At 40.7% G+C, this 26,112-nt stretch overlaps 1 protein-coding gene across 2 annotated transcripts in view; it reads left to right on the top strand.

Annotated features, from left to right (window-relative positions):
- NOL10 (nucleolar protein 10) overlaps positions 1–26,112 on the top strand; it is an 81,405-nt gene that overhangs the window by 29,540 nt on the left and 25,753 nt on the right. The window contains exon 12 of one of the 2 annotated variants that reach the window (XM_011365123.2): positions 2,493–2,593. In XM_011365123.2, the coding sequence (XP_011363425.1) occupies positions 2,493–2,593 (101 nt within the window). The remainder of the gene's footprint in view (positions 1–2,492; positions 2,594–26,112) is intronic. The other variant, XM_011365124.2, reaches the window with a different exon arrangement.

Raw genomic sequence — 26,112 nt, 5'->3', positions numbered from 1 at the left:
CCCTACCCGGTTTCATGCCGGAGGTGTGTTTTTTTGAGTCTAGGTGCTGATGTCCTTCCTTGTTTTTTAAAATTCATATTTTTATTGTTGAAACCATAGTAAACGTCAATACAGAGGAAAATGTAAAGGAAAAGCCATACGTAATTTCACATACTCTTTTCATTGGAGAACTTCTGGGACTAATCGAGTGTGTTCATATGTTTTAAATTGTCCTCACAGTATATGTATATTGTTTTTTGCCTTTTGGTTTGACATTGTATTAAAAACATTTTTCAAGTTGCTACATGGAGTTTACATTTGCGCTTTTTAACGGTTATCTGATCATGCCGGAAGTCTTCGCTTTATCTTAGTCACCGGAGTTGTAGAGTCCTTGGGCTTTGGAGTCAGTAGAACATCAGCTCCACTTAGGAGCCGGGTAGCGACCTTGGCAGACGGTCTGCCTTCCTGAGGCTCCTCCCGTACCTGTGGCCGTCAGGTGCCTGGCACAGTGCTTCACTCCCCTGTTCTGCCGACGAAGTGGGGACTTCTGCGGGGCTGCCTCGTCGTCTCAGTGGTTGGCGTGTTCTGCCTCTCCCTGTCAGGAACGTCCAGGACTCCTCGGGCTCTGCGGTGGCTCGTTTTCCTCGTTGACGATTGGGTTCAGTCCTGACCTTGCCACTTCAGCTGGCTCGTGAGTCAGCTTGTATCGTTGTCCGTATATGGCCAGGTGAGAGCCTGCCCCGTTGTCAAAAGCAGCCCATTGCGTCCCGTCTGAATTCTGTCACGTAATCAGAGCGGAGCCCTTGTGTGGTGTGTTGGGCAGACGTGGCTCTTTCCTCGGGGATGTTCACTGCTGAGTGGTCGGTGTCCAGGGATGAGCCCTCAAAGCCAGGGAAGGGGCGTCTTCAGCAGGAGCCTTGTGGTTGTAACACGTCTCTTCAGTCGTAAGAACGTCGCCTTTAATGGTGTCTCACAGGTCTAGAAGCGTTGGCGGTGCTGCTTGTGAGACTTGGGAAGCACACGTGTCCTCCCATCACGACCTCAGGGAACCTTTGTGTCCAGGGCCAGAAAAGGCACCCGGGTGAAAAACCACAGGGGCTGCAGGCTATGGGAATGTCTCCGATTCTTGCTTTTCTCGACTTCACGATGTGCTTTTGGATGTTTTCGTGGTGCATGTGTGTGGTCTGTGCCTGGCTCCCACTTTGGAGTCCTGTGTGAGACGTGATTCTGCTGACACAGCCTGCTTTCTGCTCATTTGTTGACCTCGTCTGTCTCAGCATTTCATGTCTATAACAACAGAAATATCCTTTTACAAGCTTTTGCATTAACAAAAGCAGTAAAAAATACTTTTTAAAACAATCAAATCATTGTCCTTGACAGTTGGTGTATTTCATGACGATTGTGGTCTGATAATCCCAGTGTCCCCCCCGCCCACCCCGTGCATTCCTCTATTGTATTTTACAAATAGATCTTTAAATTGAATATAGTTTGGTCGATTTGTAAAACTTTAAAAACAAGAACTGCTGAGTTTGAACTTTAGCTCTAAAATTCTCTAGCTTATGATGCGACCTCAGTCCCTCTGAGCTTTGTTTTTTTGATCTGTAAAATAGGGGTGATGATAGTTCTCATTTCAGAGAGTTGTTGCATGTTCGCCAAGACAATACATGTGAAAGTGCTTAGTAAATTATACAGGACTCCCCCACATAGTGGCTGATTTCAGTTTTATTTTAACCGCATCACTCTGGAAGGGGGCTGTGAGGATTGGAGCTGCTTCAGGAGACTCTGGGGGAGGAGGAGGTTGCAAATGTGGCAGAGAACAGAACCAAACTGAGACCCCCGAATACTTTGCTTCTATACCAAAGAGTAAGTGATTCACGGGTTACAGTTGCTACTGGGGTTACTAGGAAATCTTCATTGAATGCCAGAAAGTTGTCCCTCACTTCAATTTTTGATTTCTTAAAATGCTGACCCGAGAAGACTAAATTATTAACCACTCTGTTGGTTGAGTCTATGAGTGAGTTATTTCAGCACAGTAACATGAAGTAACATGTTAGATTCCATGTAGGTCTTGGCTGGTGTAGCTCCGCATAGCATTTCCCGGAAGTCGTTTGTTTTCCATTCAGGTGTGAAGCTGTGATTCAGACATTAGGAACTGCTTTACCTCGGTTCTTTGATCATTGGCAGAAAAAAAGCCTTTCTTCTTAATTTCATCGTCATCATCCTCTTCATTATTATACATATAAATAGTGCATCGAAACTACATTTTGTCTATGTGTCTGAAGCTTAATATTTTCCCCCTTAAAAATGATGGCAAACTGTCTGTAGACCTGAGCACTTTATGGTGGAAACTGTTTATTCGCTGAGCCGATCCAGGTGATCTCTCTGAAACTTAAGGTGCTCCATCTGGACGAGCGAGGGACGGAAGCACGTGGCCTGACATCCAGGTGGCCACTGCCGCACACTGTGCTCTGAGCGCCTCAGGCATTTCAAAGTCGAAGACAAATAGGAAAGAGGCCTGTTCTTTTCCCATGTGTTTACCTTTTTGTTGTGTCTACCTTTAGGAATGCTTCTGACTGCCAGTGAGACCCCCAAGATGGGCATCTATTATATTCCGGTAAGTAATACAGGCGGTTCCGATGGAAACAGGACAAGCAAAGATCATTTATTTTTAAACTGGATCTGTTGAGAGATGTTGGGTCTGCATGTGGCTGTGTAAATGACACAGAGTGGACCGACTCGTAGGTTCACTTTGATTCCTGGAGCCAGTAAAACGATGCCTGACCATTCCTTTATGGGAGACTCCTTAATGTCACATTAAAATAGACATTAGAAATTATCCTTTATTCCTCTGATTTACATTTGTTTTTTTCATTTCACTGGAGTTTGTTTCTTTTAAAAATAAGTTAGTATAAAACAAACTGTCTTCGATCGACGTGAGCAATGCTGGCGTGCATTTTACAGTTCTGTCCATGTTGCTGTTGTTTCTTAAAGAATTCTCCCTTTACACATACCAGACACTTCCCCACCTTTACCTGCTGGTTTACAGCAGGAAAGAAACCTCAGGAAACAGGGTCCTCTCCACAGAAAAGCACACAGTACGGAGCTGGCAGCAGGTTGCTTTATGGGCGGTGGACTCTCCTGTTTCTGAGATTTGGGGGGAAGAGAGTGAGGGGTGAGGGGTGTTGAAGATCAGAACTTTGGAGTGATGAGCTCTCTACACTTCAGCCTCCGGTTATGAAGATTCTTTATATTTGTGATGGTTTTTTTAATAATAGCTCAATCGTGTGTGTATTCTCACCCCCCCCCTCCGCCCGTCAAAAAAAAAAAAAGTATTCTGGTTGATGTTGACATTCCGTGGTTTCAGGAAACTGATGTGTCGTTCAAAGCACTTCGAGATATTTCTGTTGGGTAAAGTAGAATGAAGGCCATTCACAGAGCAGCTTTTCCATTTTCCTAAGTTGTCATTTGTTCCTTTTCCCTGGACCTCACAGATACTGCTTTCGTCTGCCTTTCAGTTTATCCATCTTTCCTTGTCTTCATTTGTGCAATAGATGTTTATTGATGGCATCAACTCTGTGCCAGGCACAGTGCTACATGCTGGCAGTATAAGGGCGTATAGGACACCGCCCCTTTTCTCAAGGAGTTCGTCGTTAGGGAGTAAAACAAGAAACTAGGCAGTTTCAGTTGAGTGCGATGGCAGAATGACAGAGTAAGAAGGGGTCCTCCAGAGGCGAGACCCTTTACCCTGGATGGGGCTGGGGGCTGCAGGGAAGTGTGGAGGGCGCTTGCTCAGAGGAACCTTCCAGGGGGATTGATGTCTAAGGAGGGACCTGGAAAATGATTCTATGTAGTGGACGAAGAGGTGGGCGCAGAACAGGAGAAGGACTTGGCCGTAGAGGGAACAGTGTGTGCAGAGATTGGGGAGAAAGGAATCCTCATGGCTGAGCGTGAGAACGAGAGGCGTGGGGGTGAGAGCTGAGGCTGAGGAGGCAACAGCCAGGTGCAGAGCTAAGGAGCCAGGTGCGGGGACACAGGCCGAGCCATCCCAGAAAAGTTTTAAGCGATGGAATGATGTGATCGGATTTACATTTTGGAAGGATTACTTTGGTTCTGCCACAAGGAGAATGTATTCGATAGGATCTAATCTGGAAGCAACGAGAACAGGCTGGAGCTGTCTCCTGGAGAGATGATGGTACCTGTGATACCTGGACCAGGCCGCCCGCGTTAGTAGGTGGAGGCTTTGGGGTTCTGGGATGATTTGAGGGAAGTCTGATCTGGCAGGCAGTAACTTCAGAGAGTTATTCTCAAATGGCCAAATGGCACGTCTTGGCGGTGTTCATTGATGGAGACTCGTCCAGAATCACGAGAAATGCCTTCCCGCATCCGGCATCACACGGTCGTCTTCCAGTGCCAGCCCTGCCAGGGAACGTTGTCAGGAGAGGCGGAATGAATCAGCCTGCCCCCCAGCCTTTACTTCTCATCCTGGGAGAGGGCTCCTGTCATCTTCCTCGTCACAGTGCTTACTGTGTTTTCATCTTCAGCATCTGCCCGTGAGATGCTGATGTCTTGAATTGTAGCACTTTCCTGTGTCACAGTGTGTCACAGCTCCCAGTGGGAAGGTGAAAGCAGTCTAGGGATAGAGTGTGGAGGGCCGCCTTGGGAGTCTGGTCAGTGGATGAGGACCTGCAGGCCGAAGAGCCCCTTGGCATGGAGGCGGCAGGGGCCGTCCTGGACACTTTTGCCGCGAGGCCGTCTTACTGGCTTGTGCTGCGTTGGTGGCGATGGGGATAGAGCTGGAGGGTTTGTTAAGGTTGTGAAACAGGCCAGGTCATCGATTAGATATGGGGAGTGAGGAAGAGGAGAAAACCAAAAATGACAGCCAGCTTCTGCTTGGGTAAGCGTGTCGGCGAGGAGGTCAGTTCCTGAGTGCAGGGAGAGAGAGGGGAGTATTAGAAAATTTCCCTTCGGTATCACGTTCTGCGTCGTACAGTGACCTTTTAAAGAAACAAGCACACAGCTTTTTTGATTATGCAAACAGCGTCTGCATATTCCTATTTCTTCCAAGTGTTAACAAAATAAAAGAGGATAAAGACCCCCCCCATTTTCCCCTTGATATTAAGCACCGTTAATATTTAGTTGTATTGTCTTTCAATTATGCTTATGATGTTTCATGGGCAAAGTCATGTTTTATATACAAATTTGTATCCTGATTTCTTCAGTTAACCACAGAAATATTACTTCTAAGGCATTAAAATGACTTAAAACATTTTTAGTTATCTCTCTTATAGAATCTTACAACTGTAGGAAACTCATTATTCACCTGCCACTCTCTGGGTCTGTTTCTCAAGTAATGGGGACTTTAATTAGCACATGTGAGCGGGGCTGGGTGCCAGCCAGATGATGGGAAACTGCCTTCGTGACAAACGTTAGCTTAGCTTATAAGACTTTCATTTCAACTTTCTAACTCAGATGTAACAGAAAACTAAAAAAAATCCACAGACACAACTCCCAGGTGACTGCGTGTGGGGACAGTTAGAGCCTAAGTTACTCTTGCTCAGCTGAGCATTGTACTGGAACTCATTCTTGAGTGTTCCTTCCTGACCTACCTTGTCCCCTTGTCCCCTGCTGCCTTGTGCTGGGTGAGGTCTTATAGTGTCACTGTCTTTACTGAGAACCTGCTCTGTGTAACACTCCTTCAAAGCAAAGGGGGCCCAGGGGTCTGAAAGCCTGCCATTTTTCATAAGATTTGATCAAACTTACCAAGCTGACATTTAGTACAAAGATTTATCTGAGGCCTGCAGAATCAGAAAAGTATGTGTTTAATGTGTGATTCATGCAAACATAGGCGATTTGGACTGTGACTTGTATTGATGGCTTATAAATCAAGTATGAAAATTCTTTTCCCTCCTTTGGGTCCATGCTAAAAATGAAGACAACCTAATGTTCCTATAGCTTGTTGATTTTTTGCCTTTCTGATAGCATCTTTCTTAAGTACTTGAACTCTTTATAGATTAAATGCAATTCCTGATTTACCTGCTTTCTGCCACTTACACATCCACATAGCTAAGTAGGCTTTTATGACCAAGTAGATTTTCTCCAGCCTTTTTCACATTTTCTCAGTGACCAGAGACCAGAATCCCATTTTGTTTGTTTGTTTGCTTTTTGAATTCCAGGGCCTAATTCAACTGCAGCTCCTGAAACTAATGCCAGAAATTGTTTCTCAAGTTTGGTTTTCCCGACATGTAATTTAACCTTAAGTCGGTCCTTTATAATTAACACCATTGGCAACTATGTGGACTCCAGAGGGACGACAAGTCTCTGTGGGCACCCAGCCCCAAACCCTGCCGGCGTGGTTCCTGGCGTTTCCGCTGGGAGCGTGCTGAGTTCCAAGCCCCAGCGTATCAGCAAGCTCCTGAAACCACTTACCGGGTAGTTGATCGCTTGCCTGCTTTATAAGATATGTGCCAGAATATAATTTTTAGGCACTAAGATAAGAATCAGTTCCTTTGCTCTGCTAGTACATTCTAATCAGTCAGATCAGATAATCTTGGCGTGATGCAATCATTGTGTTTGAGAGTGCTGGCAGATTTCTAAAAGTAATGCCACATCCAAAAGATTTAATGATGATCCTGTTAACAGGCTAAACTCTTTCCTGGAAAAATGTAAAAGGAGAATGTGAAAGTATGGACATTTAGCTTTTGTTGGGCCATTTTTGAAATTTGTCCTAAAGTTAACATCTAGGATAGGACGGACCGCCTGTTTTAAAGGTTGGAAACAATACCATTTTTTTTCTTCCTGTGTGTACCTGTGCTTTTAAGCTGGAGTTTCTGGAAGTGCTGTTTATGGTCCCTCCTAAGATTTGGGTTTGAATCTGGACCACGATTGGTCCAGTTGATCCGTTTCAGTTCAAAGCAAACATGTTCCGTGGTGGTCTGGAAGTCAGGGTTCAGCGCTCTCAATTCAAAGCCAACACTGAAGACTCATTTATGGCTACTAATTTGACATTCAGTGAATTCCCAGATATGAGAGCTCTTTGGCCCACTAGTATATGCTGAAATGGCCTTGAATATATTAGTGTCTGTGTAGAATGCTAAAAGTGATGATCACACGTTCATCTAAAGTGCTCATTTAAGCAGACAGCTGTTAGACATAATGACAGAAGTAATTTTGTTAGAAATTCCTATTTTATGGTGCCAGTAGCAACACATTCTCCTGGTTTAGGGTGGTAGTGCCAGATGCAAAGAAAACAGTCCCCTGGGGAATCTGCCAGCATTCAAAGAATTTACCAAACGGAACATAAACTGAACAAGGAGTTGCTAAAATGTTTTCACACTAAAGGGTTTTTCAACATGCTGTAAGGAACAGTGGAAGCTTTTGAAACATTATAGCAGTAAGGGAAATTTGAGGCTTTGTAGTCCAACCCCTTAATTTATAGCTGAGGAATCAAGTTATTTGTTCAAGGTCGAACGCCAAGTCGGTGGCAGAGCTAGATCTAGAAGGCATTTCTTCATTCCTCATTGCACAGTGGAAAGAGCTTAGATTTTGGAATTAGTCTGACCTGAGTTTGAATACCAGCTTTGCCACTTACAAATCTCTTGACCTTGAATGAGTTATTTACCCTCCCAGAGTCTTACTTTCTTGAACTACAGAAGAGGAATGATGCTGTCAGGCAGTCATGTGCAATCGATGGATTCTTTCAGTCAGTCATTGTGGTGCCTGGTCCGTGATAGATGTTCATCTGATAATTGCTGTTACACTTTCTCGCAATGAGCTAAATTCAAGGGGTCTGGCGGCAGAGTATTTAGCGTTACATGGGCTTAGACCTTTTTGTAGCCTTTAGAAGAGTTGTGTTACTGAGCAAAATAAAGATACACTGAAAAGGTTGTGACAAAATCATAAGTGTGAGCCAGGAAAATGACTTCAGAAATGCAATACGGGGTGGTGTAGTCTGCTACAGATCAGAATAGGGTGGGAATTGTTGAATACCGCTGGTTTTGCTGTTAACTATTGAAACAGAAAGCCGCGATGAAATCTAGTTGCTAAAATAAGAAATCTGATTTTTGAAATCGAAGTCCATAACCCCCCACTTTATCATCAAAGCACACCTTTTGTAGAAAATGGCAAATAAAGACGAGTAAGAGAAAACTCAATCACCTTTCTATCACCCAGAGGTAAACATATTAACATTTTGTTGTATTTTTCCATCGTTTTAATCAGAAGCATTGTTTATGTGGTTTTATATCTTGCTTTTTCCCACTTAATTAATATTCCCACTTAATCAATAATTAATATTAATTAATGTTATGACCTTTGGAGATCATAAAAAACTTGGTTTTGTGTGGGACTATAGAAATAATATATAGTTTTTTTAATATTTAAATATCAGAAAAAGATGAAAAACCAACTATAGTCTTACTAGTCAGACTTTCTAATATTTTTGGTATACTTTCTTTGCATTTAGGAATACTGTAGTCACTTCTGGTTAGATTTACAGTGAAACCTTATAATTAAGTTCATTTAGCTTACATCAATTTAAATAAAAGTCCTTCAAGATGTTGAGGGTTGAAGGGGTGGACGGAGAGAGAGGGCAGTTTCAATTATGTCGCCACCTATGGTGGGCATGTGTCCCGGGCCACATTTGAGGTGTAGGAGCCCCTCTCTGTCTCTCTGTCTCTTTGTCTCTGTCTCTGTCTCTGTCTCTGTCTCTCTCTCTCTCTCTCTCTCATCAGACGGGATCAGGCGTGTTCAGGGTAGCATGGCCGTAGACAGGAGTCTTTCTTAACTGGGAGAATTCAGCTCTGAGTCCCTAAGGCAGCCACTGTGTGTTACCAGTTGCCATCTCTCCTTAGCATTTAGGAAGGTCTAGTTACGTGTCATCCTGGAGGAGTCGAGGTAGCGGTCATTTAACTATTGTGCGTTATGTGCTCGAGATGAGGAACGGTGTTTAAAAAGGCTGCTCGATGTCGTTTTCTTCAAAAGATGTTTGGCCCCAATACCTCTCAGCTCTACTGCGCAGAGTGTGATTCAGGTCATTTAAGGAATGGGCTTTTTTGGTACGACAAGGCCACTAGGTGAAACCCACTCACTATATCTGGTCCTGTTCCAACACCTTAGGAAAATGTGCTCTTTTAGATTCACTGAAGGACACCTGCAGGGTTCAAATGTAAGTTAATAGTATTCCGTTTCATCTTGTCTGCTTGACTTTACAACCTGATCTCTATGTAAGAGGTTAAACCAATGAAATGAAACTTCAGAAATGTTAAATGTGACAGAGGAAGAAAAGGGAAAAGGTTTTTAATGCAGCGAGCAAGTTCAGAATGGATGAGCTACGGCTTCACAGCAGCATCTGTCAGAAAGGATCTGGGGGTTCCATTCAGCTATAAGTCAAAGGAGTAAGTACTATGCAGCATCGGCAGTGATCCCACACACGAGTGGCGTGGGGGAGGACAAGGCAGTACGGCGAAGGGGTGATTCGGGGGCTCCTGATGTGGTGAATGTCCACTGAGAAGTATTTTACAGGGGGAGGGTCAGAGAAAGCGCAGGAAAGGGTCAGGACTTTGTCACCAGGTACCGTCAGGAAAAGGCCTGTTTCTAGGAGGTAGGAAGAGAATATGATCGTGGAAGAAAAGCCCCTTATGTGAGGTAGAGAAAATGATGGGGCATTGGACTAAAGAAGAACATTTTCATTGTCGAGAGGGCAGGAAGAGCATCAGAATACAGGAGGGCGTGAAGGACTGACCTTTCAGAACTTCTAAAAGGAAGAAAAAGACAAATTTGAATGTAAAGCACAATTAAGTTCAAAGATGTGTATTTTTTAGACGTCTTGTTTCATAATAATGCAAATGGGACATTGTTCATCAAGAAAAGCATTTTAAAGACCAGCCCAAGCCTAATAAGAAAGATCTGGAAGGATAGGATATCTTAGGAAAATTAAGACCCAATTTTATGAAGAAAAAAATGTGTAAGGCACTGACAGGCAGAACTTTCGGGTAGTGGGAGAGTTGGATTCCAGACTTCGTGCATTTTCATCACCTTTTTCTAATTAACACAGAGAGAGGGATGCGAAGCAGATACATGTCTTTCTAGTGAGTTTCCTTTCTAACCCAAGCTCACAGCAAATCTGTCATAATTGAATTTTATCTTATGCATGAAATTGCTTTATAAGGCTTGGTGTTCTGTTTGCAATTTTTCAGTTATATATTCATAAATATCAAATGGGAAGTAAGGCACAAAAGTCAGGTGGCTAGTAAAGTATTCTGTTCTAATACAAACAAGTTGTTTGTGTCATTATGAAGGGGAAATGTGGGCTTCCTATTTTAATCTAAACACTTAGAGGCAGTAACACAGTATCTGTGGCATTTTTCTCAACAGGAAATCCTTTCCATTTCCCATCACAATTTATTGGGTCACAAGAATAGCAGACGTACAGAAAGCATTAATGTGTGACTCTCAGGAAGTAATTTTCTGAGCATCCTGTCACATTTTCAAAAGTTAATTTCAGTTCTGCTGGGTAAAAATATATGTCATTTCCATATAGAAATATTCGATGCACATATGACTTATATTTTATTATGTTACTGTATTAGATGATACTTGTTTTTGTTTAAACAGTTACACATCTGGCGTGCTCAGCTTCTTGAAAATAAATGACAACTTCCTATTCAGATGCGAGTTAGTTTGAATCAATTTTGGACCAAAGCTCTTGTGTCCAGCTCTGGCTGGCACCTTAATCTCAGTGCTTACCAAGTTGACCTCTTTACCGTTTTTGCTTTGGACAGGATAGAGTGGGGAGTAAATGGTATTCCAGTGTCCTCTTGGTGTGGTCGCATAGGAGGCGGCGAGAGGCCGTTCATGCCAGGGGTTGGTTGTAGTTTCTGAGCGTGCCTGAGTACTTGGACCGTGTGGCAGTTTCATCGATTAATGTGCCCCTTACCTCTCTGGTTTTTTATTGTTTGGGTTTTTTTTTTTTTTTTCCTTAAAAATAGAATGCAAGTTATACAAATGGGCAAGAAATTTGGGCTACATTCTTTTAAAAGGCCCAGCTTATACAGAAAATAAGAAAGTTCTAGGACTTGCACTGTCTGCACCTCAATTCAGTGTTCTCAGTCCCAAGAAAGCTTGTCTTCTGAAACCACGTACTTGGATGAATGCTCCACGGAGGCAAGATTTTCGATTTACTTTTTGCTGTGTACCGTGCCTAGAACAGTGTCTAGGACTTTGTAGGCTCTCACTGAATACATGCTGAGTTGAAGGAATGATTATTATTGGTACTTTATTTTTTAAAACTTACGGAAAATTTTCAAATATCCATAAAAGCAGAGAGAAGTATAATGAGCCCCCTCTATCTCTTTGCTTCAGTATTATCAGCTTTTCCCCCTTGCTTTTTGGGGGATGGAGATGGGATTGGCTTATTTTACTAGCCCTTTAAATTGCTCTAAAAGGTAGTCATTGACAATTGTTAAATGTGGAAGATCTTGATCTTCACATTGGCACAAATCTTTAATTAGGTTACATATTTACTTTCTTGAGGAACAGGACATTATTCTGGGTTGAAAAACAATGTATAAACAATGGTAGTGAGGCATGTTGAAAGAAAGGTTAGATCTGCTTATCTGCATTTCTTACGTATCTGCACGTTGTATCACGCATTCATTCATATAATCGCCATTATTTTTTAGAGCGGTTTTAGGTTCACAGCAAAATTACGTGGATTATAGAGAGTTCCCAAAAATCTCTTACACACGCACACACACATCCCCTCCTCCACCGTCAGCACTCTGCTCCACAGTGGCACATTTGTTACAGTCAATGAACCTGCACCGACACAGCATTATCACCCAAAGTCACCAGGGTTCACCCTCGGCGTAGTACAGTCTGTGAGTTTGGACAGATGTATAATGACGTGTATCCACCACTGTGTATCAGACAGAATAGTTTCACTGCCCTGAAGCTTCTCTTGTGCTCTACCTGTCCGTCTCTCCCTCCCTGTCCCCTCAAGCCACTGGCAACCACTGATCTTTTCACTGTCTCCATAGTTTTGCCTTTTCCACAATGACATGTAGTTGGAATCATGCAGTATGTTGCCTTCTCAGAGTAGCTTCTTTCACTTAGTCATATGCCTTTAAGTTTTCTCTGTATCTTCTTTGTGGCTTGATAGGATAGCTCATTTCTTTTCTTGCTGAATACTGTTCCACTGTGTGGATGGACCACAGTTAGATATTCAGTCACCTGTTGAAGGACGTCTGTTGCTTCGAGTTTTGGCAGGTGAACATTCACATGCAGGTTTTTACATAGACATAAGTTTTCGACGCATTTGGATGCATAGCAAGGAGCGTGATCGCTGAGTCATGTCAGAGTATGTTTAGTTTTGTGAGACACTGCCACACTGTCTTCCAGAGCTGCTGTGCCATTTTGCATCCCCACCAGCAGCGAGCGAGGCTTCCCGTGTATCCACATCCTCGCCAGCATTTGGTGTCATCAGTGTTTTGGATTTCAGCCATTTTAATAGGTGTATAGTGGTGTATAGGTGTATAGGTGTATGTATTATCTGTATCTGTGTTCTGTGTCTTTGTCTTTTGGGAAATATTATCTGTTTTGCTTGGGAAAAAATAGTCTAATTTTTTAAAAAATTTTAAAAAATACGTAGCCTAGAAATGAGAAGTCGTTCATAACCACCCCCTCCTGCCACCATTATAATGTGACGAGTTGGTGCACATTCTTCACAGTCAAGTCCATTTGTCCCCCGCCCCCAACACACAAACCACACATATACACAGACTTAATATTTTAGCAGGTCGGGATCTCTTTATGCATACTATTCTAAAAGGCTTTTTTTTGTCACTAATGACATTCTGATTGGCACCTGTAAATGAAACCCATTTTTTTTTTAATAGTTGCATAGTATTTTGTTATACAGATATTTCATAATTTATTTACCTAGTTTCTTATTCATGGATATTTACCATCCATTTCTTTGAATGTTCTAAACCAGTGCTGTTCAGTAGAACTTTCCGCGATGATGGGAATTCTCTAGGTCTCTGTCCAGGTAGCTGCTGGCCACATGTGGGTCTTTAGCATTTGAAATGTGGTTAGTGTGCCCAAGGAATAGACTCTTAAGTTTTATTTCGTTTTAATTAATTTAAATTTAAATAGCCACATGTGGCTAGTGGCTCCCGTATTGGACAGCACAGCTCTAAACTATGCCAGAGCCAAGTTAGGTCATCAGGCTGCTGGCTTGACCACGTTACTTTGGCATTCATAAATTACAGTTTAATGGTGTTTCTTTGATGTTTAACAGTCAAATGAAATTTCTTTTATAAACTTCTTTTAAAGAAATATTGTTCAGTGTCGGAGTCCCTTAAGAAAGATCTGTGACATACTTCTTGAGTTTGGTTCCAAGAGTTTCTCTTCCAGACATATCAGTACACATACCTCCCTTTACCACAAATGACCTCTTCGTACCTTATCGTGCATCTCTTTTTACCTTGGTTGCCAGGGAGCCCACAGTTAAGTTTTTGGTTTGGCTATAGCAATTGGTCTTTTACCTCTCGTCATTCCCCCGGCCAAACTATATAACTTCCCTCTCATTCTGAATTTAAAGATATCATTATGTATATGGATTTCATTATAAAACTCTTCTCTTTTTTGAAAATGGTTAGATTTTTACATGAAGTTTTTGGAATCTATTCCAAGACTTCACTAAGAATAGATTAAGGCGATATCCACGTTACTTCCCGCTCACGGCCCTGCATACACATGTCACATATCCTAATAGGACAGCACAGTGTCATGTGCGAGCATCTTTTTCATCACCTCAGTGGGAAATATACATATTTAACACTCTAAAACAGAATTCTACCTTGGATTGTAGAAAGTTACTTAAGCAGTTAGTGGTTGGCCATTTTTTATTGAAGTACGAGTCAAAATTGGGTTTCTCTACCCTCTTCATGTGCTCTGCCAGTGTAATGTCCGCCTCAGCTTTCTCTGGAGATACATGGGAATCTTATTTTGCTTGAATTTGAAACATACCCTTCAGGATTTCCTAGTCCCATGCGTGGCGGCCTGTAGATAAACAATAACTGCCAAATGGTGGCAAAATATCTTTTGACCCTCCTAGATTAGAACCTTGAGAAACAGTGTACATAGATTTAAAAACATTTCTTTCTTCCTTTGTTTCTGCCAAGTTTCCATCCCTAGATATTTTTAAATATTAGGATACCCTTAGTTTTTACATAGACTTGGAAGGCGTACGGATATGCTGAGAAATTATTAATCAATCCCTTCGCCTGCAAGGAAGTGGGGTAGAACCAGGAAACTACTGATTTGGTAACCAGGATAGCACACCGAAACCACCTGTGTAACTCCTGGCAGCATGACACCACAACACAAGGGCTCCGAGAGTGCTCATTAGCAGGTGTGTGATCAAAAAGATAAACACATCCTCATGTGATACAATTGGCCCGGTGCCTTTAGCACCATGGGGTCGCTGTGTGTACGCATGTGTGCAGATACAGCCATCAGGGTTGGGCATTTTTAGCATAATGAGGAAATTGAGAGAGGAAAGGGCTGGACGCAGGGGACTGAGCCCTGACTGGAGTTCCTGGCACCGCAGACTCTGGCTGCGAACTCTAGAAACCGCATGGGATTCCAAGTGCGACGTGTTGACAATCACCAAGTGCCACCGATTTGTAACAGAGGGGCAAGGCCGGGCTCTGCAGGAAAGAAGGAGCGGGAGGCCTTTAAAGAACTGTTTTTTTCTGTTTAACAGTGGACTGTGAAGAAGATTGAGTCCATATTAAGATATTTTTTGTATTTTCTTGAGAATGGAAGGAAGATGGAAGTTGAGAATCTTTTCGTGCTTTTTATGGCATTGTTTGTGATGTTCATGAAAAGTAGACAGATGTAAAGCTTTTCATCCTACCTCAAATTACAACTACTTAGATTAAATATAATGCAATTTAAATTCTTAAAAAACCTAAAATTTGTTTTATGAAGGAATTTGGGGTGGATAAAATTGTTGCTCTCTTAAATCGCAGTGGTTGATTTCAGAGCAATTCTGTTTCCCTTGTTCTTTCATGTAGTAAGACTAGATGGTTGTCACCAAGCTCCATGTTCGGAATGTCGCTAAGCACAAAGTCGGCAAAGCTCCAGGGGACATAGGCAGCCAGTTCTCAGGAAGTTGCTCCTTTGGTTTCCCAGAGACCTGCTTGACAGTCTAGCACTTCAAATAAATTTAAAAGTTTTAAAAAGGAAAGGAGTGGTACAATTTTCTATGTCTCTTCATTCGGTGAAATAAGCGGGATAGTTTGTATATCTGTTGGCTCGGTCTTTTCAGATGTTTGCTAAAAGGTAATTTTGTATTAGCTTCTTTCAAAAAGAACCAAGGTGTGCCCCATCCCCAGTCCTCACCCATTTTTGTAGTAGATTTATGTGTGTCTAGTGGGGCGGAGGGTGTGGGGGGAGGTCTGAGTAGTTCTTATATCTTTCTGGCCTCCCTGCAGCCCAGGGTCGCTTTATAAGGAATTTGTGGCCTCGTTTGCTCCTGGGATATGGTCCTCAGACAAACCCATATTGGACCCCCTTTCCTGGAAACTCATTTTATACCCAAAATTTAAAAAAAAAAGAAAAAAAGAAAAAACACAAAAGTATAAAAATGCATGAAAATAAAATCCTGTAAGCACATGACTTCATAAACATTAATCATGCAAAGCCGAATGCTTAACATGAAAACAGTTTTAAGCGTTCCTTTGGTATACATCACCCATGCATTCTTGCCAGAAATGTGTCACCGAGTCTAATCCTGAGGAACAGTCAGCAGATGAAGCTCGTGGAGACCTCCACAAATCAGCTGGCCCGAACTCTTAGAAAATGTCAACATCGTGAAAGGCAGTAAAGGTGGGGGACTCTTCTAGATTAAAGGAAACCCAAGAGACATAATAACCTAATGCAATGTGTGATCTTTAATTAGATTTTTTCAAAGTAACAGCTTTATGAAGATATAATTCACATGCCATAATGTTAATCCTTTTAAAGAGTATAATTCGGTGGTTTTTAGAGTTGTGTGATAATCACCACTAATTCCAGTGTTCCGTCACAGTGTAAAGGACGTTCCAGACCGGTCCCTTCCCCCAGCCCTGCCCCGTAACCACTAATCTGCTTTCCATCTCTGTGGATTTGCCTATTCTGGACATTGCACATCAGCGGGGTGGGACCACGTGTGACCCTCGCGGCTGGCCTTCTTCACCACGCTGTTCGCAAGGGCCACCTTCGTCCCGTGCGTCAGTGCCTCGCCGTGTTTGCTGCTGCGTGATGTTCCGTCCTTTGCATACACATCTCGCTGCTCCTCCGTAGTTGGTGTCCCTTGGCTTGTTTCTACTCTCGGCTGTTATAAGTAGCATTGCTATAAACATTGGTACAAGTTTTTGTGTGGATGTGTGTCCTCAGTTCTCTTGTATCGACTTAGTGCAGTTGCTGGATCACATGGGAACTGTATGCTTAACTTTGTGAGGACCCGCCAAACTTTTCCACAGCGGCTGCGCCACTTACATTCCCGGCATGAGGGTTCCGATTTCGCCACGTTATCAACTTGTCGCTTTCCTTTTCTTTGATAGATGGCCTGGCCTGGCAGGAACAGCCTGATTCGTATTGTTGTTTCGATTTGCATTTCCCTGATGACTAATGATGTTGAACATCTTTTTACGTTTCATGGCCATTTTTACATCTTCTTTGGGGAAATGTCTTTTCAAGTCTTTGCTCATTTCTAAATTAGGCGACTCATCTTATTGTTGAGTTCTTTATTATTCTGCATGATACTAGACCTTTATCAGATAGATGATTTGCAAATATTTCCTCCTGTGAGTTGTCTTTTCACTTTCCTTATCAAGTCCTTTGAGTTTTTAATTTCGACAAAGTCCAACTTATCTTTTTTTTCTGTTGTTTGTGCTTTCGATGTCATGTTTAAGAAACCATTGCCTTATCCATATTTAGGAAGAGTGGAATTTTATAATCCAAATACAAGAATGTTTACACGTGTGTTCTCCTCAGAGTTGTATAGGTTTTGCTCTTACATTTAGGTTGTCGATGCATTTTGAGTTTTGATCCATTTCGAGTATTGCAGTCTTAACAAAATTAAGTTTTCCAGTTCATGAACATGGAATGTCTTTTTATTTGTCTTTAATTTCTTTCAACAAGATTTTATAGTTTTCAGTGTACAGCATAGTTTGTCTTATATTTTGAGATTAAATTAATTCCAGAGTGTTTTGTTCTTTTCGATGTTATTGTAAATGAGATTGCTTTCTCTATTCACTTTTGCCTAGTTCATTGCTAGTGTAGAAATGCAACTGAGTTTAATATATTGATTGTATCCTGCAACCTTGCTCAACGTCTTTTGTTAGCTCGAACTATTTTTTCATGGATTCTTCAGTGATTTCTATATGTGATCATCATGACATCTGAAAATAGAGCTAGTTTTACTTCTTTTCCAACCTCTGGGTGCTTTTTATGTCATATTCTTGACTAATTGTCCTGGCTAGACCTTCCAGTACAATGCTCAGGAGAAGTACGGAGTACAGACACCTTCGTCTTGTTTCTAATCTTACGGAAAAAGCATTCGGTCTTTCACCATTAAGTAGGATGTTAGCTGTGAGGTTTTCGTAGACATTTTTTAGAAATTCCTTTCTATTTCTAGTTTATCGATCAGTTGGGGTTGGATTTTGTCAAATGCGTTTTCTGTGTCTCTTGAGACAATGGTTTTTGTCCTTTTAACATGGGGTACTATATTGATTTCCATATGTTGAACTATTCCTTGGACAAATTTCACTTAGTAACTGTATATAATCCTGTTTATGTGCTACTGGGTTCGATTTTCTGTGATATACATAGAGGATATTTGTGAATTCCCCAAGTTTCCTTCTGTTACTGGTTTCTAATTTCATTCCATTGTGGTCAGAGAACATACTTCATTTGATCTCAGTCTTTTTAAATGTATCGAGACTTACTGTTTTTTTTTAGCCTACCATGTGGTCTATCCTGGAGAATAACATGTGCCCTTGAGAAAAATGTGTATTCTGCTTGTGCTGTGTACAGGGTTCTTTAGATGTCTGTTACTAGATCTAGTTATAGTGTCATTCAGGTCTTCTGTATCTTCGCCATCTTCTGTCTATTTGTTCTAGTCATGGTCAGGAGTGGGATATTGAAGTCTCCAGATACTATTGTTATATGGTCTATTTCTCACTTTCAGTTTTCGCTTCATGCATTTTAGGACTGTTAAGTACTTACATGTTTATAATTCTTATATCTTCTTGATGGCTTTTTTGGGACTGTTAAGTACTTACATGTTTATAATTCTTATATCTTCTTGACCCTTTATTGTTATTAAATCTTTTTTTCTCTAATAACAATTTTTATTTTAAGTCTGTTTTGTCTAATCCTCTCTTGTAGCTAATGTTTGTATGGTACGTTTTTCCACATCATATAATTTTACTTTCCACTTATTCGTGTCTTTGAATTTAACATGTGTTTCTTGTAAATAGTATGTAGGTAGATCATGCTTTTTTTTATTCATTTACATTTACGTCATTACTGATAAAGGAGAATTTGTGTCTGCTTTTTTGCTGTTTGATTTCTGAATGTCTATGTCATTTTTGTTCCTCAGTTCCTTCATTACTGACTTTTGTGTTACAGAGATATTTTCTAGTATTCCATTTTAATTCCCTTTTTGCTTGTTTTACTATATATTTTTGAGTTATTTTCTTGGTAGTTGCCCTGGAGTTTACCATTAACAACTTAATTTATAGTAGTTTGGTTCAGATTAATGCCAGTTTAATCTCAGTGGTATACAAATACTTTATTCCTATTTAGCCCCATTTCCCTACTCTTTTATGCATTTATTGCTTCAAATTATATCTTTAAAAATTGTATTGCTGTCAACTTACATTTATAACTATTGCATTATGGAGTTTTTGACAAGATGAGAAATCACCTGCTAATCTTATTGAGAATCCCTTTTACATGATGCGTCATTTTCTCCTGAGGCTTTCAAGATTCTCTTTGTTTTTCATTTCACAGTTTGCCTATGATGTGTCTAGGTACGTATGGCTCCCTTTGAATTTTTTCTACTTGGAGTTGAGCTTGGATGTGCCTGTTATTTTTTTAAGAGCAAATTTGAGATGATTTTGGCCATTATTTCTTCAGATATTCTTTCTTCCCCTTTGTTCCTTTTCTCTTTCTGGGACTGCTATTATGTGTATGTTGGTCTATTCGATGACAACCCACAAGTGTCTGAGGCTCTGTTTAGTTTTCTTTCATTCTGTCTGGAAGACTGGATCATCTCAATTGACCCATTTTCAAGCTTGTTGATTATTTCTTCCGCCAGTTTACATCTGTTGCTGAGCCCTTTTTGAATTTTTTAATTTCAATTATTGCATTTTTCAGCTCCAGAACTTCTATTTAGTTTTTTTATAGTTTCAGTTTCCTTATTGGTATTCTCTTTCATGAGGCATTTGTTCTTATGCTTTTCTTCAGTGCTTTACGCCTATCTATAGTAATTTGTTTAAAGTCTGTGTCTGGTAAGTCCCATGCTCGAACTTCCTCAACAGATAGGTTTTATTTGTTGTTTTTTCTCTCCTCTTTATGGGCCATGCTCATCATTCATGTCTTGTAATTTTTTTTTTTTTGAAAACTAGATGTTTTAGATATTATAATTTGGCAATTATAAAACTCAAATTCCCCACCCTCCACCACCACCACCACCACACACATACACACACATACACACACACACAGACACACAGACACACACACACACACACACACGCCAAGTTCATTGTTACTGTTGCTGTTAGATAACTCTTCCTGGACTAAGTCTATACAATCTGATTTCTTTGTTATGTGTGGCCACCAAAGTCTCTGCTCGGTTCTCTTAATTGTCAGATAATGATTGAACAAAAATTTCCTAAAATACCTGGAACCAATAAGTCTCCCAGCCTTCGCAAAGTAATCCTTGTCAGTGCGAATCAGATCATGCTCCTCCTCTTCTCAGAACCTTCCAATGGCTTCCATTCTCACTCAGCAGAAGAGTAAAGTACCACAGTGGCCTACAGACCCCATGCAGTCTAGACCCCGTCCCCCCCACCCACCACCACACACACTCCTTGTGAGGCCACCAGGTGGTTCTTTTTGCTGATCCCCAAACATGCCAAGCAATTCCGACCTCAGGGCCTTTGCAGTTGCCAGATATTCTCATAATACCTCTCCTCCAGGTCTGTATTCAGTTGTCACCTCAGCAGGGCTTCCCTTTCCACCCCTCCCTCCCTCCCTCCCCTGTATTCTCCATCACCCTTCACTGCTTTATTTTCCCCATAGATAAAAAATTGGCACTGTCGTACTCTGTACTGTCTTTCCTTTGTTTATTATCCCCTTTCTGGAATGTAACCTCTTAAAAGTAGAGATTCTTGTTTGTTTCGTTCCCTGTTGTATGTACAGTGAAGGGAAACCGCTTGACGATAACTGTTGACTGAATGAATGGTGATCTTCGGCAATCTGTTCTTATTTAATAATGAGACGCTAAAATGCTGATTGAAAGCTCTTTGTATGTGATGGTCTCGTCTGCTGGTGTTTTCATGCTGATGCTTACCTAGTGACTGTTGGAGGGTTCTGAGATGTCAGCATCCGGAAGTGCATCCTCAAGGATCTTTCCTTTTGTATGGAGAAAAGTCCTCCAGCTTCTTTCTGGAAACATTGGGCCTTTAGGCGGCAGCGGGCGGAGCAGGCAGGGGGGAAGCACCTGCTGGGCTCCCGCCATTCTGGGAGCTGAGGAAAGGAGCTGAGGGCCACACGGTTGATATGTAAACTGCCATTTAATTCCACTCATTTCAGCCCCGCAGCGCAAGTCCCCTGTGCCAGATACCGACTGGCGTGGAGCAGCTCCCCGTGCCTTCCTCCGCAGAGTCCTCCTCTGGTCTTGGGAAGGGTGGTGGGAACTTAAGGGTTCCTAAGCTCCGTTCAGGCCTGTTCCCAGACGCATGGAGTCTCACGTGCTGGGCCTCCCTAGGGGGAGCAGCTCCTCTCCTTTCTCTCTGTTACTTGCCTTGTAAGCACCCAGCATTGGCCGTGTTGAATCCCTTAAGCTACTGTGTTTTCTCCTTTTGTCCTAGTTGTCCTGGAAGGTTGATACTTTTTTATGTTGATTTACTGTCATTTTAATGAGGCTTTGGACAGAGAGGAGACAAAAACATGTAGTTAGTGTGCCGTCATTAACTGCACGTTCTCCGTCTTCTTACTGTCGGTTTTCATTTTGTGTTTGGACGTGTGCGGGGGTGGGGGGCCCGCTGTCCCCCTAACCGAGAGCACGGATGCTCCTCTTGTGTGTGTTTGCATTCCCAGAGCCTCACACAGATTAACTGTTGGTCTGGTCGCTGATAGTGACATAGCAGCCTCGGCGATCTTACTTTTTTTTTTTTACTTGGCCTTATTTTCTTATTTTATTTCAGTGCCTAAACTACTTTTCAAAAACTAAATCAACATTGCAATCATAGCCAATAATAATTTTTCTCCTTTTTAAAATAAATCTTTAAAAATGTTGAAATTAAATTGCTTCTTTTCTAATCTGATTTTTAGGAATGAGAGAACAAAGCACTACGAGTAGAGTACCTTTAAATGACTCATAATTACGCAAATGCATATAAACTTGGGTATGCAATTAGGCAGCTAGTTATGTTGCAGATGCAATTACATGCTTAAATGCATGGCCACTCCCTCGGCTCACCCAGCTGTCTCTCTTGTCTTATGCTTATGATCAGTTATTATTAAGCCACAGCTGTCAGAATTTGAAAATACATGCTGGTGCTAGTGGTGCCTTTCAACCAATAATGGAAGAAAAGTTTGAAAAGGAAATTTTCCTTTATGCATTGCAGAGATGGTCTTCTTAGTTGGCAAAATCCTACTGGAGATTGCAGGCTATGCAATTAGAAAAATTATCATTAATCATAATAGTGGTTAATGATATTTACAGTGTAGCGTACCTCCATCGTCTCTGCAATTCTGAACTCTAAAAAGCCCTGAAAATTTTTTATAATACATTGATTGCAAAACCTTATCTGACCTGCTTCATTAAAGCCCAAACCTGATATGTGATGGATGATGAGGCTTTTTCTCGTCTTTATCTATCCCAAGTCGCCAGTGCAAATATGTATGCACTTTGCTGCAGAGATATTAACGTGTTTGACCACTGACCCAGACCCCACTGAAGGGTTTATGTAATATGTAATATACATACTGTATTCCCTTTTAAAATGCAAAAAATTCTGAGTTTCAAAGCCTTTTGGCCCCAATAGTTTCTGATAAAGAGTTATGGCCTTATAGTAAGAGTGACAGATTTCTGGTTGGATGCAGGTTAAAATGCTAATGCGGGGTGAAACCCCATACCTCTTAGAGTGCTATTACTATTTTTGTTATTCTTCTTATTGTTTTTGTTATTGCTTTAGTTTTAGAACTGATAGTTATATCTACTTGTAGAATGTCTTGAAAACAGTTCTGTAACAAAATAATTAGATGATTTACGTGGTCACAAAATTATTTATATTCAAACTCTTCCTTGTTACTTGTCAGTAAGTGTTGTTCTTAGCTGTTCAGTGGCATCATAACGATGTTTAAATTGAGCTTCCAGGATTACAGTAGTATAAAGTCACTGAAAGGTAAAGTTGACAATTTTTCTAACCAGGGATCTTCTGTATAATCAATAGGTAAAATACGTATATTAATTTTATGTAGCATTAAATTCTAACTATTTAGTATGGCAATTATGTTTCACTGAGTATAATAAAATCATAAAACCTCTTCAGAGTTTTTCAAGATAGCATCTCCTTCCACGCTGTCTTGATCTCCTGCCTCAGCAGGTAAAGGCTCCCCAGAACCACTTAAAGATTTTTCTTCTGTGGAACTAATCACAATATATTTTACTTGATTGTTTCCCAAACTTTGTTTTACTTATGTTTAACAGTTAGCTTTTAATAAATGTTCAGTTAACCTTTTGAGTGAATAAATGAATGAAGTTGAGGAAATTAAGAGTCATCTAATCCTTCCGCACAAGTTTGCTGTATGTAAAACAATTTTCCTGTTGGATTTCATTCTGTTACCTAATATTATAGAGTATACTGCTTGGAACACATTAAATATGGAACTCAGTAAATATGTATTGAATGAAAATCTACCACCTTATATTTAATGGCTCTAGTTTCATTATCTGAACTTAAAAGTATATATTTAAGTCCTTCCATGTGATGTTGTGCTCTCTTGTGCTATCATCATTCTCTTTCCAATTATCATTCAAAAATACGATCCACTTTCCATTGTATGCTGAAATACATTTTGAAAAAAATTTTAGGAATATTTTTTAAATCAACTGCATATACTTGGATATATTATGTACTTCTTTGTGTTCTAATGTAATTATATATCAGTTGAAGTTTCCCATGCATAAGCTAATTTTGGTTCAAAGTTATATTTTGTCTTTTGATAAAAGTGAAGTAATTAAGAATTTTCTTAAAAAAAAAGAAAAAGAAGTTTCTTAGTTGCTAAAGTATTTTAAATTGTTTTTCAAATTATTAAAAACTCAAGATAATTTCAAATTTAATTGCTGTTCTGTGTTCCCAATTATTACTTTTAATATTAATAGTAGGAAAACCATAAAAATTTGACATGCTCAGTAGCGTGATAAGTGAATGGAAAAGCGATGGCGTTTCTACCAAGCGAGTGCAGCCTGGCCGCTGTCCCAGGGACAGCGTTAACCCTCCGTTGCTGGTTGAGCCGCCCTCGATCTGTTCAAACCACCCACCCGGTGATCCTCAGTCTTTATTTCCCGCTCCACACAGTTGTGGGGGCGGCATGGTCGTTTTTCAACAGCAGAGTGAGAGACAGGGATACCTCCTCTGTCAGCTCCCTGAGAATTTTAATATTTATCCTCTTTCCTCCCCACGCTTTAGTCATTTTTGTCCATTGCCAAATATATGAAATTTTTGAGTTTTAAAATTAAGCACACATAATTAACATTTTAAAGGCAGATTGTAATCATAGAGGCAGATGGTCTTGGGCACGTGGCATGTATTTTCGTGTATTTTAAAATTCGTTCTTTGTCCTGAGGGATTAGAGCAAGCAGACACTTGGCTGCATTTGTGTCAGGGCCTTCCCCATAGCATGTTGATAAAAGATCCTTTCCTATTTTGGAGGACCAAGTATTTCTGTTTAGATTGCTTGATGAGATGGGCATTGAAGTTGCTGAGGGACCGACCCATAGTGTCCCTTTATAGCAGTTTGATGAAATCAGTTTCCAGTTCCTTACTTTTACTGACGTGTGACTAGGAAATTTTTATAAATAAAAAGTGGAAGGTCATTAACAGATAATAGAAGTTTAAAATAGAATAGCCTTCACCAATTTTCTGTAACAAACAGAACTCTTAAGGTACATAAAATGTAGATAAACAATCAACAATCAGTTTTGACTGAAGTATATAATATAGCAAATATAATGATAACTCAGAAAACCTAAAAACTTTTGATGTAGTAGTAATAGTATTACCAGTGATTAAAAAGGATGTTTCCTTCAAGTCTTAAAGCCTGAAATCTAGGAAGTAAATTAATATATTTTTAAAGATTAACATGTTTTATAAATGAAGATAGCAAGGAATTTTTACACGTTAATTAATTTTGTGGTCATTTTAGGTTCATCAGAGGATGTTGCACATGGTCAGCCCTCTCACCGGGTGAGCCGGCCATGTTTTTACAACTTAATGGTAGATGTTTGATGAAAGCTCTATTGCAGATAAAACCTGAGATTAATACCAGTTAAATCAGTAGTTTCAACTTTGTTATGGTTGTTCTGATGTTTTTCTCTGAAAAGGAACTAGGGAGACATAAAATCAACCCAGTAGGTTTAATTTTGTTTTTGATGGAAATATTTCCTCCTGTAAAGTTTAATGGCCATGAATTTGACTGCAGAGATTATTCACCGTAACGACATCTGTCCCTGAGAGGCAATTTAAAACAATTCCACTAGAATCCAGATAACTAATCAAAAAAGAATGTTGTGGAACATTATCAAAAAAGGACTGTGTGAAAGTAAGTTGAGATCTGGTCTGATATTTTGATATTTCTATCTCTCACCGTTCCCCCAGAAAAGTCAGTAAACACATGATGCCCGTGTTTATGAGATTTAAGGTTTAAAGGTAAAACTGCTTTATTATGAGGTCCTCTGGCAGCCAGTGCCTCTTTGCGTAGGCAAAATATGTCTGGCTTTTCCAAAAAGTGTTCTTATATCCAGTATTTTTATAGGAAGGTATTTGAGTATTTTTATCTGAATAAGGACAGTTAGACAAGTTTAAAAATACTTTTGCCATACAGGACCTTTTAAGTCTTAATACCCTATGCACATGAAATTCATGAATGCATACATGTTTTATGAATGAACAGATTTATGTATGAAATATTTATTGAGCACCTACTACTTGGCAGGCAATGTTCTAGATACTGGAAATTCAGCATTTAAAACAGATGAAGTTCCTACCCTCCCAAGAAGACAGCATCTTGAATCTTGCATTCTAGAAGAGCGATGACAGTTACTGTACTCTCTTAAGTCGTCCACCAGCATGTGGTGGTGCTTTGCGTTGCAAGATTTCAGACTGGTGGGAAGCGGGCGCCCTGCAGTTGCAAGTGCCTACACCGTCACTCTCAGAAGGCGCCTCATGTTGTTCCTAGGTTGCTCACGTGTTCGTTCCAGCCTGAAGTTCTGTCAAATGTACTTACTCAGTGTCCCAGCCGGCCGTGTTTTCTCCAGCCCTCACTGGTCTTCCTCGTGGACTCAGTGCATTGCTTTAAACAGCTGAGTGTGCGCACTTGTGTGCAAGTGCGTGTGCGTGTGCACAGGTCTTTCTGCTCCGGCTAGATTTCAAACTCCAGGGAGATCACGGTCCGTGACTGGTTTAGCACACAGCCTTGTATGTAGTAGTGCTATCGATATTTGTTTACTTCAGCTGCTGTCCTGAAATTGCTTAAAATCTTAGCAGTCTCTTTAAAAAATGTTCAACATTGAATTTTTAAGAAATGCCTTGCATTTCTTGAAAGTTTGTCCTGTCTGGTTAGAGT

Source organism: Pteropus vampyrus, unplaced genomic scaffold (genome assembly GCF_000151845.1).
Source record: "Pteropus vampyrus isolate Shadow unplaced genomic scaffold, Pvam_2.0 Scaffold105, whole genome shotgun sequence".
Taxonomy (NCBI): domain Eukaryota; kingdom Metazoa; phylum Chordata; class Mammalia; order Chiroptera; family Pteropodidae; genus Pteropus; species Pteropus vampyrus.
The sequence above is the reverse complement of the archived record's forward strand: the minus strand, read 5'-3'. Positions and strand labels throughout refer to the sequence as shown.